General features: G+C 38.2%; 1 protein-coding gene across 1 annotated transcript in view; it reads left to right on the top strand.

Annotated features, from left to right (window-relative positions):
- SCEL (sciellin) overlaps nt 1–14,534 on the top strand; it is a 103,148-nt gene that overhangs the window by 18,473 nt on the left and 70,141 nt on the right. The window contains exons 4-9 of the mRNA XM_063103115.1: nt 1,126–1,185; nt 4,898–4,966; nt 9,031–9,099; nt 9,698–9,742; nt 10,930–11,010; nt 13,404–13,469. Coding sequence (XP_062959185.1) covers nt 1,126–1,185; nt 4,898–4,966; nt 9,031–9,099; nt 9,698–9,742; nt 10,930–11,010; nt 13,404–13,469 — 390 coding nt within the window. The remainder of the gene's footprint in view (nt 1–1,125; nt 1,186–4,897; nt 4,967–9,030; nt 9,100–9,697; nt 9,743–10,929; nt 11,011–13,403; nt 13,470–14,534) is intronic.

The following is a 14,534-nucleotide window of genomic DNA, read 5'->3' as shown; positions in this document are numbered from 1 at the left end:
CCGGGAAAGATAAAAAAAAAAAAAAAAAGCTCCCTTGAAGTCTCAAAATATATATATTTTGGGCGTATATAGTTTTTTTGGTATATATTTGCTAGCAGTGTTTCAGTTTCACTGCTCATCTTTCTCTTTAATTGTCGACTTCAATTCTTTTATAGCTTTATTAAGAGTGGTTCCAGAGTATTGAGTGATGTTAGTGGAGCAGAACAAGGAAAAATGTGTCATTTCAGGTTTGGTTGGGTTGACATGAAAAAAGAGCAGAGGGGTACCTGCTCTCTGCTTTGGCTCAAATCCAAAGGCTCCACTACATGTTTTGACATTTCCTAAAATTGCCTCTACTTTCAAGTCTACTGTACGAAGTAAGAAAGTGATGGCTTTGGGATTTATGTATGGTTGTCTACTGTAGGGTTGACCAGCAGGAAATGCAAAGGTTTGGAATAAAAAGATCTGGGTCCTAGACCCACCTCTGTCACTTGCTAACCTTGTGGTCTCAGGAAAGCCACAATATCTCTGATCCATTTCTTCATCTGTGAATTGCATATGACAGTGTCTTCCCTGCCTAATTATTTTAAGGACCAAACAAACTATGTATTCTTATGGGTCAAAAAAGGGCTAAATTGTATGTGAATGATCAGTCTCCCTAATCACAAATGTTGGTACTTGTTTTTCTACCTTTTGCCAAGGAAAACTGTACAGTCCATCAAAGTGTCCAGACATAATGGGCTTAATTAAATTTAAACAATATTTATGTAAAGATTTTATATTTGCCTTCCTGCAGAAATAGACTCCTCTAGTATACACGAAGTAGATGACCTTGTGTTCCCACACTCTGATAAAAAACAACACAGCAAAATAAAACACTCATTCATGGTTGAATCACGTGGAAATCTCTTGAGATAAATGATCATTTGTACTGCCAAACTTGTCTCTTTTCTCCATGCTCTTTCAAGTGGTGACTGGTTAAAATAGATACATAGTTGTGTTCTTATGCCTGAATATATGACTCACCCTGTAAAGTGAATTATCCTTGCCAAGAATTGTGAGGTCTCTCCCCTGTCTCTCTTATTTAGTGCTTAGCAAATATTGAAGTAACTTTTTATGTGGTGTGATTTTGTTTTTTCTCTGCAGAGATGAAAATTATGGCAGGGTGGTACTTAACCGACATAACTCCCACGATGCCTTGGACAGGTGGGTGTTTCAGACAAGTTACATCATTCGCAGAAACACAAAGATGGTAGTTTTGAGAGAAGACTTATTCAAGACAGCTGAATATTTGTGGCTAGCCTCAGGCTTTCCCCAGCATTCTGGGCACGTGAAGGAGAATCTGTGATATCATCAGGAGTTTCCACAAGGAAACTGCTGCTTCTCCAGCTCTGAGCTCCCAGCACTATCTCTTGCAGGCAGAACATAATCAACCCTCTGCCTACCCCACTGAGAAGGTCCTCCTGCCCAGCAGGGAAAGGGCTCTCAGAGAAACATGATGAGATAAGACATCCCTGAACCTTAGTGAAAAGAATCCCAAAATGCAGAAATAACAACTCTAGAGTTCACTTGGTTTACAGGACGGTGCATTTCTTTTTGGAAACTCCTGGGCTTGTGGAAAAAACAGACTGATCCTCAGTGACAAATAGATGAATAAATGCAAATTAGTGGGAAAATTGAGACAAAACTTGTAATCACAACAATGTAAATAATCTCAGTCTGATCAAATTAATAGATAATATTCCTATTAGGACACATTCGTATTCACACACATACAAACAACCACACCCATCAGAAGAACCTCATTACTTATCAGACACAAGTTTCATCAGGTCTGGTAGCCTGTGTTTGTTTGTTACCAAGAGGTATGTAGTAAGCGAGTGTGATCGTCTTTCATGGTGTGGATTTTAAAAAAGTTAAGAAGACTCCTTGAAAATGCCTGTTTTGGAAACCTTTAACTATGCATTTCTCTTAAATCTCTTCATAATTCTGACCTGTTGCAAGGGTGTGGAACTTACAACCCTCTACACAAAGTGGCATTTTTGTTTTCTGGATGCCAGCCTTAGTTTATACAATTTACCGTTCAGTGGTCTGGCAGACTCTACCTGTGCCCTCTCCTTAGTCTTCATGATTTTGATGATCAGAGCCTGGTTCTTAGTTGGCCCTCATCTTGTCAAACAAAGATGGGCTGATCAGTTGAGTCCACATGAAAACAGCTTCCTCTGTTGTATTTACCTTTCTCTGGAGCTGTTCAAGAACACATATTGTTCTGAAGGGTGACAGTGCAACCTAAGCTTCAGATTCTTAGTGTACATACAGTGTGTTTTAGGATAACAGGAGCTTAATGTCTTCCATGCATATTTTATATTTTAAATTATATAGGTTGTCTGAACCCTTCCTCTAGGTGGCTTGCTTTTTGGCTAAAGTAGCATATCAGGCTTTTATTGTCAGTAACAAAAATCTGTAAGACCTAGACATTTTCCCCTGACCTACTACAAAACATCACAGAGTACATCTTAAAAGAGTATTCCTTTAGGGTAGATTGTTTTTCTTTTGGCACTTGCTCAGATGACGTCACTTGTCACTTTTCTGCCCATTTACAGAGAATGCATTCATTTTAGTGTCTACCCAATAACCTCTTCCGAGTACCTACTACATGCTGGCATTGGGCCAAGTGCTGGGAATACAAAAATGCATAAGTCACACCTTTGACCTTAAGGAGCTCTCATGCTCATGGAAAAAGATCTGTAAACTAAAATGCTAAAATTTACCACGGAAAGTGCTGTTGCAGAGGTGTGTGGGAGTACTATGGAAATAGACAGGAGGGAGGGACTAACTATGCCTGAATAATCGGAGACCTCACCAAGGAAGTGGTCTTTGGTGTTGGTGTTGCTGCTTGATGGATGAGAAGGAAGTTTCCCAAGTAGGCAAGGCTGGCTGGTGGGCACGGGGCAGGGAGAGAAACACTTCCAGCAGAGATGGCGATGTGTACAGAGAGCTGGCATGAGCAGGGACTGGAATAACTGATACATTCTCATCACCTTAGATAACAGCATCCTATCATCCACAAACTAGGAAATTTTACCGTGTACACCCTCTGACAGGTCACTTAAACGTGTCAAATATGGCTGATTGCACAAACAGTGCATGTGGGATTCCTGCTGTGAGCCAGACACTGCGCTAAGGACTGGGAACAATGCAAAGTCCCTGCTTCTGTGGAGCTTGCACCCTAGTTGAAGGTGGGGGAGGGGAGAGAATGAAAATGCATAAGCACAGTATAGTATGTCTTGTGATAAATGCTAGGAAGAAGAAAGCTAGCTAAAGAGATACAAAGTGATGGTGTCTGTGGAGGGGCTGTTTTATGGAAGGGTCAGATGGCTCTCCAGCACCAATCTCCATCCACGCATTGCACAGGACTACAAACCTCACCATGACTGCATTCTGAGGTTTCCTTAAAAACCTGGGGAATTGCATGAGGTATTTTTTTTTTTTTTTACTTTTATCCTGCCTTAACTAACATTGTTCCCTCTACTTCTGTGTGAAAATGTTCACATCTATTTATCATTTAAGGCCCAGCTCAAACTGCATCTCATCTGTAAAGCCTTCTCTGATTTTCACACCTGGAAATCAGTTTTCTCAACGTAGAACTTCCTTGCACTTTACCTGAACCTCTTTCATGTCCCTGATCACTTCCTACCTTTGGATGTACATATCTAATCTGGCCCTCTAGCTCTGTGTGGGTAGCATGTATAGTTATTTAATTCTAGACTTCCTCAGAGTCATTAGCACTGTACTTTCTATATTGTCTACCTCCAAATATTTGCTCAATGAAAATATAACATATCAAGTTTAAAATGAATTCTTAAATATCCTGTCTTGTTGCTTATGCTCATTCAGTACCTTTGATCTGTTGGCATCAAATGATGCTTTGAAATGCAAACACAATAAATCATGATATAATTCCCCAAAGAGTATGCATTCCCTGCAGCACAGGGTTATACGAGGCATTAAACAAGCTTTTGTTTTCTGTTTGATTACTCTGATCAAGATATTTTCTCTGCTCCCATGACTGTAATTTCTGCTGTTGAGTCCCCATCCTCTTTCCTTATTTCCTTGTTTTTGTCCCTTCCCTTTTTTCTGCTCATCAGTCTCTCTCCTCTCCTCACCTTCCCTCTCTCCTCTCATTTCTCCCTATCAATCTTTCTTCTCTCCTTCCCATATCTACCCTTTTTCTTATCTCCCATGATCTTCTTTTAATTTCTTTGAAGCTTATCCCAATCCCTTCTCTTTTTTTCTTTCTTCCCTGTCCCTGCCTTCTGCCAGTGAGTTCTAGTCTTTCAACCCTGTCCACGGTGCTGAATGTTAAGTAGAGCAATTTAGTATTTAGCCCATTGTGCTGGCCTATGACACTTCTAAAACTCTGCACAATCTGACTATCCTATCTGACCATCACACATTGTACACAGCTATCAAAAGTCAACTTTGTACCCCACATATATGTATAATAAGTTATCTTTAAAAAACATAAAACTCTGCAAACAAGACATAGCTGATTGTAAGACACAGCTGAGTTCCTATTATGTAGAAATCAACAACATCGACTAGAGTACATATTAGTTATCAACCATTTTGTATGTTGTTTGTTTTACATGCCTTATCGCCGTATTTGAATATGTTACATTGTAGTTAGAAATAATCAGAGCCAGAGAAGAATCCTTTATTAGCATAGGGAATTGGGTTTGCCATAGTTTATTCTATCAAAACTTTAGAAGATTTGGGTACCTCAAATCTGTCTTTCCTTGGTAACATGTACATTTCCTACCTAAGCAGGTCAAAATTTGCCAAACATATGAGAAGTTTTATAAACCATTTTTTTTTTGTAATTTATTTGATCTTTTGGTAATTATTTTTGCTACAGGAAAATAAGTGAGAGAGATGAGCCAAAAGCCAGCATTAGTCGGTACAGATCTGATGACACTTTGGACAGGTAAGGTGTTTTTGAACCATGTAAGTGGAATGCATAACACATATTAAATTCCATTTTTCATAAAGCTATGAGATATTTAAGTGTTTACCAAAAAAAACTTTGAATCATTGACATTTTATCCCCAGGAAAGGAGGGCTCTCAGGATTGAATTATCTTCTTCAAAACTCACAAAATACACTATTTTCCTAAAATCCTGCTAATAGTAAATTAATATAAAAACTTCTGAGAGACACTGATTTGAGTACAGGCAGGGTTGACACTGCGTGGAATATGTTAGTTTAATTTAAAATGGAGAATATAGTTATTTTTGCAAATCTGAATAGTCCTTGTTCCAGTGTTTGGTTCTTCCATCCTGATGGTGGAGAAACAGCCATTTCTGTCCAACCTTGGAGAGACTGTACATTTTAATAACACAGTAGTTTTGATCTACTCTAGGGTAAAGACATTTGCTCTTTTTATATAAAGTGAAGCTATTCTTTTGGCACTGGAGTCACCATATGGCTTATAGAATGAATCCATTGTGTTGTGCTTGTTATTAGTTCACTCTTACATGGAAGTAAAGGGTTCATCTCTATAGAGAAAATTGAGAAACTTTTATTTAGGTTGAAGTATAAATGCTACACATCACATTTTTAGTTTAGGTTTGGTAGAGATATTTAGTAAGCATAAATAAAGGGCAAAGTTAACATTTTTAAATAGGATTTTAGGCACAATGAACACCCAAGGCCAGTGATAGTTGAATTCACTCTGTGTAGCTTAAGATGTGCTGCTATTGTAGGCAAAAATGGCAGCTGCTGGATTTTAAACAGGCATGCTGAAACCCACAGCATCTGATAGACTCTATAGTCAGACTACTTCTGCACTATTTCCAGGTGTTTAAGTCAGTCTTGCTAATAGAGGACAGTCAAGACTGGTATCCTAAAGAGCTGGTCTCTCACTTTTAATTATCAGCCTTGTCAAAAATGAGAGTGTAGAAGTATATGTGCAAGATCTCATCTCCACAGCATTGTGCAGAGAAGAGATAGACAAAACACTTCTGTCCATTCACCCTGGCTTTGCAGACTGTCCTATGGCACAGTTAATTGAAGAAGAAAACTCTATTTCCAGGAGCGAATTTTAAAGTGAGATAATTAAGCCTCAAGAGAGGGAGATGCGTGGGAGACCTAGGCTTTTGCAGGCTGTATATCAGAAAGTTTATGTCAGGCCAGTCAACATACAGCCTTGGAATGTTAGACATGGCCTAGACCTCACAGGCAAACTGGCTGAGTCATTCTCAGGTCATTCCAAAATGTGAGACATGAAATAATTTTAGGAGGAAAACGACTAAATATATTTGGTGTGTGTGCATATGCATTTTAATAATAATGCATTTGTTTCAATGAATATAAGAAAAGTACTGAGTTTATATTTGAAGAGTTCCCTTTTAATATATAGTATGTGCGTAGAAATATGAGGTGTGCTAAATAAACATAAATTAGTAATAATTTTGTGGAATGCAGATATGGCCAAAATCCTGAAGGCGATGGAATGACTAATTTGGAAAACCTAGGTTAGGGAGCCCCCTAGTGTTCTGCTGTGGAAGTATAACTTTTCCTTTATGGGTTTTTTTCTTTTTTAAAAAAATCATATGGATAATTATATTATTTCCTGTCTCCAAGACCGATTACTACGAAAACAACCTATTTCGTACCACAAGTTGGCAGAAACTTAATTTTCAGGGGAAATAAAAAATTAATCTTTGTCCGCAATAAAAAAATTGACATATGTATTGGAAAGGCGGTTTAGAGTTCTCTTCGTTGCTATTGATAGACTTATCCCCCTAGTGGCGTGGAAGAGATTGTGAGAGGTGAAGAATAATAACTAAAGGAAGATATGTTAACCTCATACGTACATGAGTTTGGGGGACAATCATACTACAGAATCAGATGCATGACATTGGGTCCCAGTGAAAAGACTTTGGAAATAGACTTCTTCTTAGTTGTGTGGCCAAGAGATAGTCACCCAACTTCTCTGAGATTTCAATTCATTGTCAACAAAATAAAAATAGTTACACCTCCTTGTAGTGATGTTCTAAAGAGTAGAGAAAATACATGAAATGACCAGCAAAGAGTAGCAGGTAGCTATTTTTATTATTACATGTAATATTGTCCAAATGGATTTACACTGTGGAATTTTTATTAACTTCATTTAATTTCAGCATCAGAACTTACCTTGAGAACACTTGATATTACAGTTTTATTTACTTTAAACAGAGTGTTTCCAGCGTACCAGAGTAGCAGTTTTCCAAAGTTATTTTTATCTTATATGAGGATCTCATAAATAGCTGTAAAGTCTGAGTGAGGTTTCCAAGGAACATTTAAGATTTAAGATTTCTGATTACTTGACATCTCATCTATGGTATTCACCGTAATTTACTGCAGCGTCCTTAAAATCTGAATATCTCAGAGGTTCAGAGTCTTCAGTTAGTGCAGGGAATATGATCCTAATGTTTGGCCTGATGACCCCCTAAGACTTGAAATTTTTTGTACGTGGGTTCTAGGGTTCTGTATAAGTTACTGCCTGTATTGTGAACAGTCTGTGGAGAATATGGAGCCCTGAAGTATTGCAACCTATTATTCATCCTCCCTTTTTGCATTCAAAAGTTTGCTGTTTGTGGTCTTATGTATCATAAACAGAAACTGCGTTTGGGGTTGACTCATAGAAATGTAATGGATTAGAGTGATTATCCAATATTTTAGTTACACATGCCAAAATGACATGTAGGAATTAAATTATCTTTAGTTTGTAGCAATGAAGTCATATTTCCGCGCCCCCCCATTACATTTTATTTAGAGAGAGGCAAAGTCAGTGTTCATCTTGGCTGGAATAGTTTATGTAAAGCCTGTCCTAAAGTTGATGGTAAAAAAATGAAAGTGTAGGGAAAGTAATGGTAGACCAATAGTGTGATATCAATAGAAGAGCCCTGCTGACCTTTGTTTTCCTGAGCCTAACTTTGCTACGTCCTGGTTTCGTGAAAGCTTGCAGAATGCTTCAGAAGACAGCTCCAGGTCTTAGGAGGAAACTTTTTATTTGGTATGAGGCAAGGAAGGAATGAACAAGGGCTGAAGTCATGAGACCCCACATGGGCATGAAATGATAGCATTCCTAATTTGTGCTTCCTGACCCAAGGGGCAGACAAATATACCTTTTCTAGATCTATCGTCTTTGAGGAGACCTGAGATTAGAGGGATCAAAACCTTTGATGGCCATTAGGGCCTATAAACTAAATGTATTGGTCAAAGTAAATTAATTTATCAAAGAAGAGTAACTGTCTCAATAAGTCTCCTTCTTTCCCCAAATTTAGGTGGGTTAACACAATAGAAGGTACTCCTGCACTCATCAGATGTGATTTGCTGGAGTCCACACAGTGACTCAGTGACCTTAGTTCTTTCCGTGTTTTAGTGCTGCCATCTTCAACCACGGGCACCAAAGCCATAGTGAAGGGGAAGGAAGAGCATGGAAGACTTCGCAGGAGGTGTTATGATGGGCCTGGAAGTGGCAAATAACATCCTTTAGTCTAGAGCTTAATCATACGGTCCCAACTTAATTGCAATGGAGGTTGGGAAATGTGGTTTTCCTGTGTACTCAGGAGGAAAAGAAAATGAGTTTGGCAAATGCATAGTATTGTCCATGCCACAAAACATTATTAACAAAATATATACTTAAGTATTCCAGTGATGCCTTTTACTGACATAGGAAGTACTGTCATTGACTAGATATATTACTAGGCAATAATGAATATAAAAATGGTTGAGTTAAATGCTCAATGAACCAGAAAGGCAAACAGGAAAAAGGCATAATACTTTTAAAATTCCAAGCTATATCAAAATAGCCTCATAAGTAGATTCTGTCATAAGTAGCTTTTTTTTTTTTAACTGTGAAATTTTCTATAATGGGACACCTGAAAAACAGTTCTGTTTGTTGGAGAGAGGTTATGTTGTGAAGTTATTCTAGCATGAAAGAGGTCGAATGGAGTTTAATAATCTAAATGTTTATCTAGACTTTTATCTTGTTTCTTTATAAAGGATCTCAGACAGAAATGATGCTGCTAAAACAGATAAGGCCATTACCTTGGATAACCGACTAACCAATAGGTATCAGTATCTACTAACTTTGCGAGAGGCTCAAATATAATGTTTTTCTAAGCATTACTTATTTACTTACAGTTCTTCAGTCCTACTTAACATCCTTCTGTAAATTCTCATCCTCTATAATTTTTACACAAAAGTTCCGGAGTGAAAACCTTTACTCCGGCTCATGGCTAGAATAAAATCTTGTTTGGCTTAAAAACCAAGAGAGCTTACTGGTTCAGGTCATCATTGTTACCACACTTATGCTTCTGTTTAAGATGTCCTGGTGACGAGATTATGAAATACATGCAAATGTAAATTTTACATTCCTATTGCTAAAGAAAATGACTGAACCCAACAAATAAAAACATTGGGCTTTAAAAGATACTGAATTTACTGAAGAAAAAAAAAATCCAATTGGAATCTAGTACAAGAGATTAAAAAATTATGAAATCATCTTATTAAATTGATTCAAATATTGATGCTTTCTTTTTCTTTCTCTCAAGTAATATCTAGCTTTTAATAATGATAGCTCTAAATTCATAGACAATTGCAAATAGATGCAAATGTTAATTCTTCATTGCTACTCAAACTTTGCCTTTTTTCCCCCCTCTCTTACCAGAAGCACATCCATGTTTACCAGAAGATCACCAGAAGCAACAAAGTCGTATGTACTTTTCTAATTGAAGTTTATTTCTTTGTGTGTGTTCAAGAAAAGCCAGGATATACCAGGCTTGGGCTGAAGTTTCATGGGAGGGCTGCCATGCCCCTGTTGCTGGGGCAGAGATGGGTACTAGACAGATCTGAAATGGTCTGCAAAGGTTCGAATATTTACTATGTGGACTTTTACAGAAAAAGTTTACTGACCATTGCTCTAACCAAACATCAAAGCTTAGGTCATCCTGTTTCTTCTTCTTTTTGGAAATCTAGACTCTTTACTTTCCCCCCACATTCCTACAGCACTTATTTTCTTTCTCTACACCTCACTTTCCTCCCCAAACACCCTTCACATCTACAAATCCACCTTTGGAGAATATTAAGTCATGAAATCATGGGTCTGCTAACAACCTATTTATTTATTTATTTATTTATTATTTTATTTTGTCGATATACATTGTGGTTGATTATTGTTGCCCCTTACCAAAACCTCCCTCCCTCCTCCCTCTCCTCCCTCCCCCCAACAATGTCCTTTCTGTTTGCTTGTCGTCTCAACTTCAAGTAATTGTAGTAACAACCTATTTAGATGAACTACATTTTCCCTAGAAGGTACTACTGGTGGTTATAAACAGCCAAGTTAGGTAGATTTTAAAACTTAATTTGTTTTTAAAATTGTATTTATGCATAAAGTAATTTTTCACACTGGAGTAGACCTCTCAGTGCTCGAAACAGGCCTAGCTCACTTCCATTTTGTAAGGGTATGCATATATTAGTAAATGCTAAATAGAGATTTAAAATGGTATAATATTTAGATTTTTCTCGAACGAATGCTTTTAATGCCCCCAAATTACACTATAATTCTGTTAATACATATAACATCAGGATTAAAACAATATGAATCCATAGCACACCAGAATTAATTGATCTGAATTTCAAACCATTAACATTGTATGATGAATGACTTTATTCAATTCCTTCCGTGTTAGCTAGTTATATGAGAGCCTGACCATTTATAGGTAACTAATAAATAGGTAAACCAAGGAAGAAGATTTTTGTTGTTCTTCCATCTTCAAGTGAAACATTTTGCAGTAAATAGAGAGCAAGAAGGAGCATGAGTAGTTTACAAGACCTTTCCAGGGTGGGGAAGAATGAAGAAGTTTGAGGAGTGTGTTCATTAATGTTCTTGTCATTCAACAGGCCACTCGGCGGTGTGCTGAGTACCAACAGTGCCACCGCCCCAGCGTCCGCCTCTGCGACTGCTCCTGTCAAGAAAAAGAGGTAGCGTGGGCTCCTGGGCTCTGCCTCTGGCTGATGTCCTGTGAAGGACTGTTCTCCATTAATTTCTGAGCCAGATCATCCAGCCAGGCTCCCAGGCAGCGTGCAGAAGCTTCCTGCTTGTGCCCCCTTCTCCTTCCCAGGAGTCCTGTGCTCAAGCTTCAGTCCTTCCCCCCAATCTCTTTCCAAAAACGCTGTCTTCTCTCCAGTGCCTTTATGGCCTTGAATTTATAGGTAATGTTTTTGATGACGGAGCTCAGATGTTAAATGGCGGTCTGTTTCAGGTAACATATTTTATAGGGTCCTACTGCAGGGAATGCCTTAGCCTGAAATAATGATTGATGTATGGTTATATGTTGCCACGCTCCTAAAACAAGCTGCGCCTATAGCCACCACCTCTGCTCTGTAGATTGTGCTGACCCTCCTTCCAAGTACAGTCAAAGGCCCTATCTGGAGACGTGTGTGTGTGTGTGTGTGTGTGTGTGTGTGTGTGTGTGTGTGTGTGTGTGTGCGTGTGTGCGTGTGTGCGTGCGTGCGTGCGTGCGTGTGTGTGTGTGATGACTGCCTCCTCCTCTGATCTCCCCTGCGTGGCCTCCCAGCTCCGCCTGTGATGAATTTCGTGTCTCTAGGAGGTATGGAGGAGTAGAGGCTCATGGTGCCAGAACATTCTTCATGAGACAGAGCCTGATGGTGGGAGAGATTTTCGCATGTTGAAGAGACACAGTGCTAGTGAATCATGATGCAAGTGGAAAACAAGCATTCATAAACACCATTTTAATTTTCCTCTTTTCTTGTCCAGCACCTAGGACCATGCCTGGTGTAGGGTTGGTGCTTGGTGTCTGTTGATGGACTGGCTGACTTTGCTGTAGTGCTGTTGTGGTCCTCCTCGAGAGAAATGACTGACTGTCTTTATTTTTCCTGCAGTCAGGATTCTGGTTGTATCTGCAGAGACTCAGAAAATGTGATTCATTTTCCTTTGAACCCAAATTTCACATCCCCTTGACCCTTTGTTAAAAACTTATTCCTAAGGTTGGAAGAGAAATTTAAGGCCAGTTGGTTCAATCTCCTAAAGGAATCTTACCTCTGACAGATCAGGTGTAATTCAGGACCACTGATGGCAGCAGTAAGACTCTCACCATTTTGTGATACACTTTGGCCTAGTTTTCTTGGGTAGGTAACATCTACTCCTTTCACTGAGCTGAAATCTGCCTTGATTGACTCCTACCTGATGCTAGTTCAGTCCTGTGGCTTCAAGAATTTAAAGCCAGATCTGCTGTCCTTTTTATCCCAGCCTTTCCTTCTCTAGTCTGTTTCATTTTCCTCTGAACATCTTCATTTTTGGCCCATATCTTAGTCTTTTTCACAGAGCCCTTAGCTATGTCCTTAAAATTATGTCTTAGTAACATGAAGACATCTTTCTAATTACATGTATATATATATGTATTTATACATAAATATGCATACCTATACAGTCGTTCCTCCATATCTGTGGGGCATTGGTTCCAGGACCCCCAAAGATACCAAAATTCCTGAATATTTATGTCCCTTACATAAAATGGCATAGTATTTGCATGTAACCTATGCATGTTCTCCCATATACTTTAACTCACCTCTAGATTACTTGTAGTACCAAGTACAATTTCTACACATCACTTCATTTGGGTGGATTCAAATTCAATTTTCATTAGCATGCTTCAAATTCAAATTTTACCTTTTGGAACTTTGTGAAATTTTTTTTTTCTAAATAGTTTTGATCTATGGTTGGTTGAATCCGTGGGTGCAAAACCCACAGATATGGAGGGAAGACTGCATCTACATACATATATATACAAAATTGAGGTTTGCATTGCTTTGGTGTTTGTTTTCAACATTCTTACTTGACAGAGTTTTCTATCCCACAGTTTTTTTATACTTTGAGTTGAGCATAAGATTGTTGTCATTTCTATTCCAAAATACAAGGGTCTTCAAAATTTCACAGATTTGTATTATGTTTCAAATCCATTTTCCACAAACTTTTTGAAGTACCCTTGTAGTTTAGATATGCAGAAAAAGAGAGAATAATGTGATAGATACCCACGAACCTACTATCTAGATTTAACAATTGTTATTATTTTCTGGATTTGCTTCAGATTTCTTTTTAAAGAAATGTTCACATTGTTTAGTGTCCAAGGGAATGAGAAAAAGAGTTTACGTGGGGGAGCAGACAGCCTGGAACATAGGACAGTGACTCCTCATTTCACTTATGAAATAGTGTTCATTTTATTTCCAAGGCCTTGCGTGAAAGTAATCTCATTGCCTTCTTAACTGTCAAATTATTTTCAGCTTTTCCTGATAGATACATGGGTGGGATCAGTCTTTTAAGCACCATGTTTTTAACTGATGCTATTTCTTAACAGACAGTCCTGGTTCCCACCGCCCCCTCCAGGTTATATTGCTACCCCAAGCACAGGAGCCAGCAGAAGGTAAGAAAAGGTGTCGGATGTAATTGCTATGCCATCGAGTGGAAGAATGTAAATTTGGATATTGACAACATGTAATTGTGGATGCTTTGGAATAAATTGGAGACAATTTTGTGAACAAGACGGTGCCCAGTGGGAGTGAAGTCAGGGCTACAAGTGCTCATGGTAAGAAATATGACAAGCTACAGGGAGTATGTGGAGAGCTGTATTAGTTTGCTAGAGCTGCTGTAACAAGGTGCCATAGGCTGGGTGGCTTACAAAACAGGAATTTATTGCCTCACAGTTCTGGAGGCTAGAAGTCCAAGATCAAGGTGTTAGCAGGGTTGGTTCCTTCTGAGGGCTGTGAGGGGCAGTCTGTTCCATGCTTTCTCCTCACTTCTGGATATTGTTCTAAGATTTGGGGTATGTCAGTGAACAAAACATGGAGCCTACATTCATGCCTTTAAAGAAGCATGTTCTACTAGTGTAGAACTCCTATAATTTGTATCATCGCTAACACAGAAAAGAAAAATAGGTCTTTGATTTGGTTTGGCTTTCAGATATTCAAAAATGTATTTATGTTTCAACCTCTAAAATATCTTCACAAATATTTCTACGTTTCAATGGGGATTTGTTATCCCAATTCCAACTATTAGAAGACAGAATGTTATTAAACTATGTACTTAACATTAGATCGGTTTATTTTCTAAAAGTTTCATCTACTTTGCAGACTTCTAATGTCTCTTTCATTTCCAAATAATGGAGATATTTGGAAATAAATGTCCTTTTTTATAATTTAGGTTGGATCTATAAGGATGTAAATGAACTTCAGTTGGTCAATAGACCCAAAGAGCTTAAGTTGCTTTTTTTCACACCCATCATTGCATTTGTCTTTATATATATATATATTTCTAAATCAAATTATTAAACATGTTGAACAATCACAGCTTGGAATCATTTCCCCCTTCTGTTAAAATGTTTTCCTTTTAAACCTGCCCATCTACAGGTGACTTCCAATTATATAAACTGCCAAGTATGAATTGTACTTCCAGTTAAAAACGTTCTTTCCCTTCAGGCTGTTATCAGCTA

Source organism: Cynocephalus volans, chromosome 7, assembly GCF_027409185.1.
Source record: "Cynocephalus volans isolate mCynVol1 chromosome 7, mCynVol1.pri, whole genome shotgun sequence".
Lineage (NCBI taxonomy): Eukaryota > Metazoa > Chordata > Mammalia > Dermoptera > Cynocephalidae > Cynocephalus > Cynocephalus volans.
The sequence above is the reverse complement of the archived record's forward strand: the minus strand, read 5'-3'. Positions and strand labels throughout refer to the sequence as shown.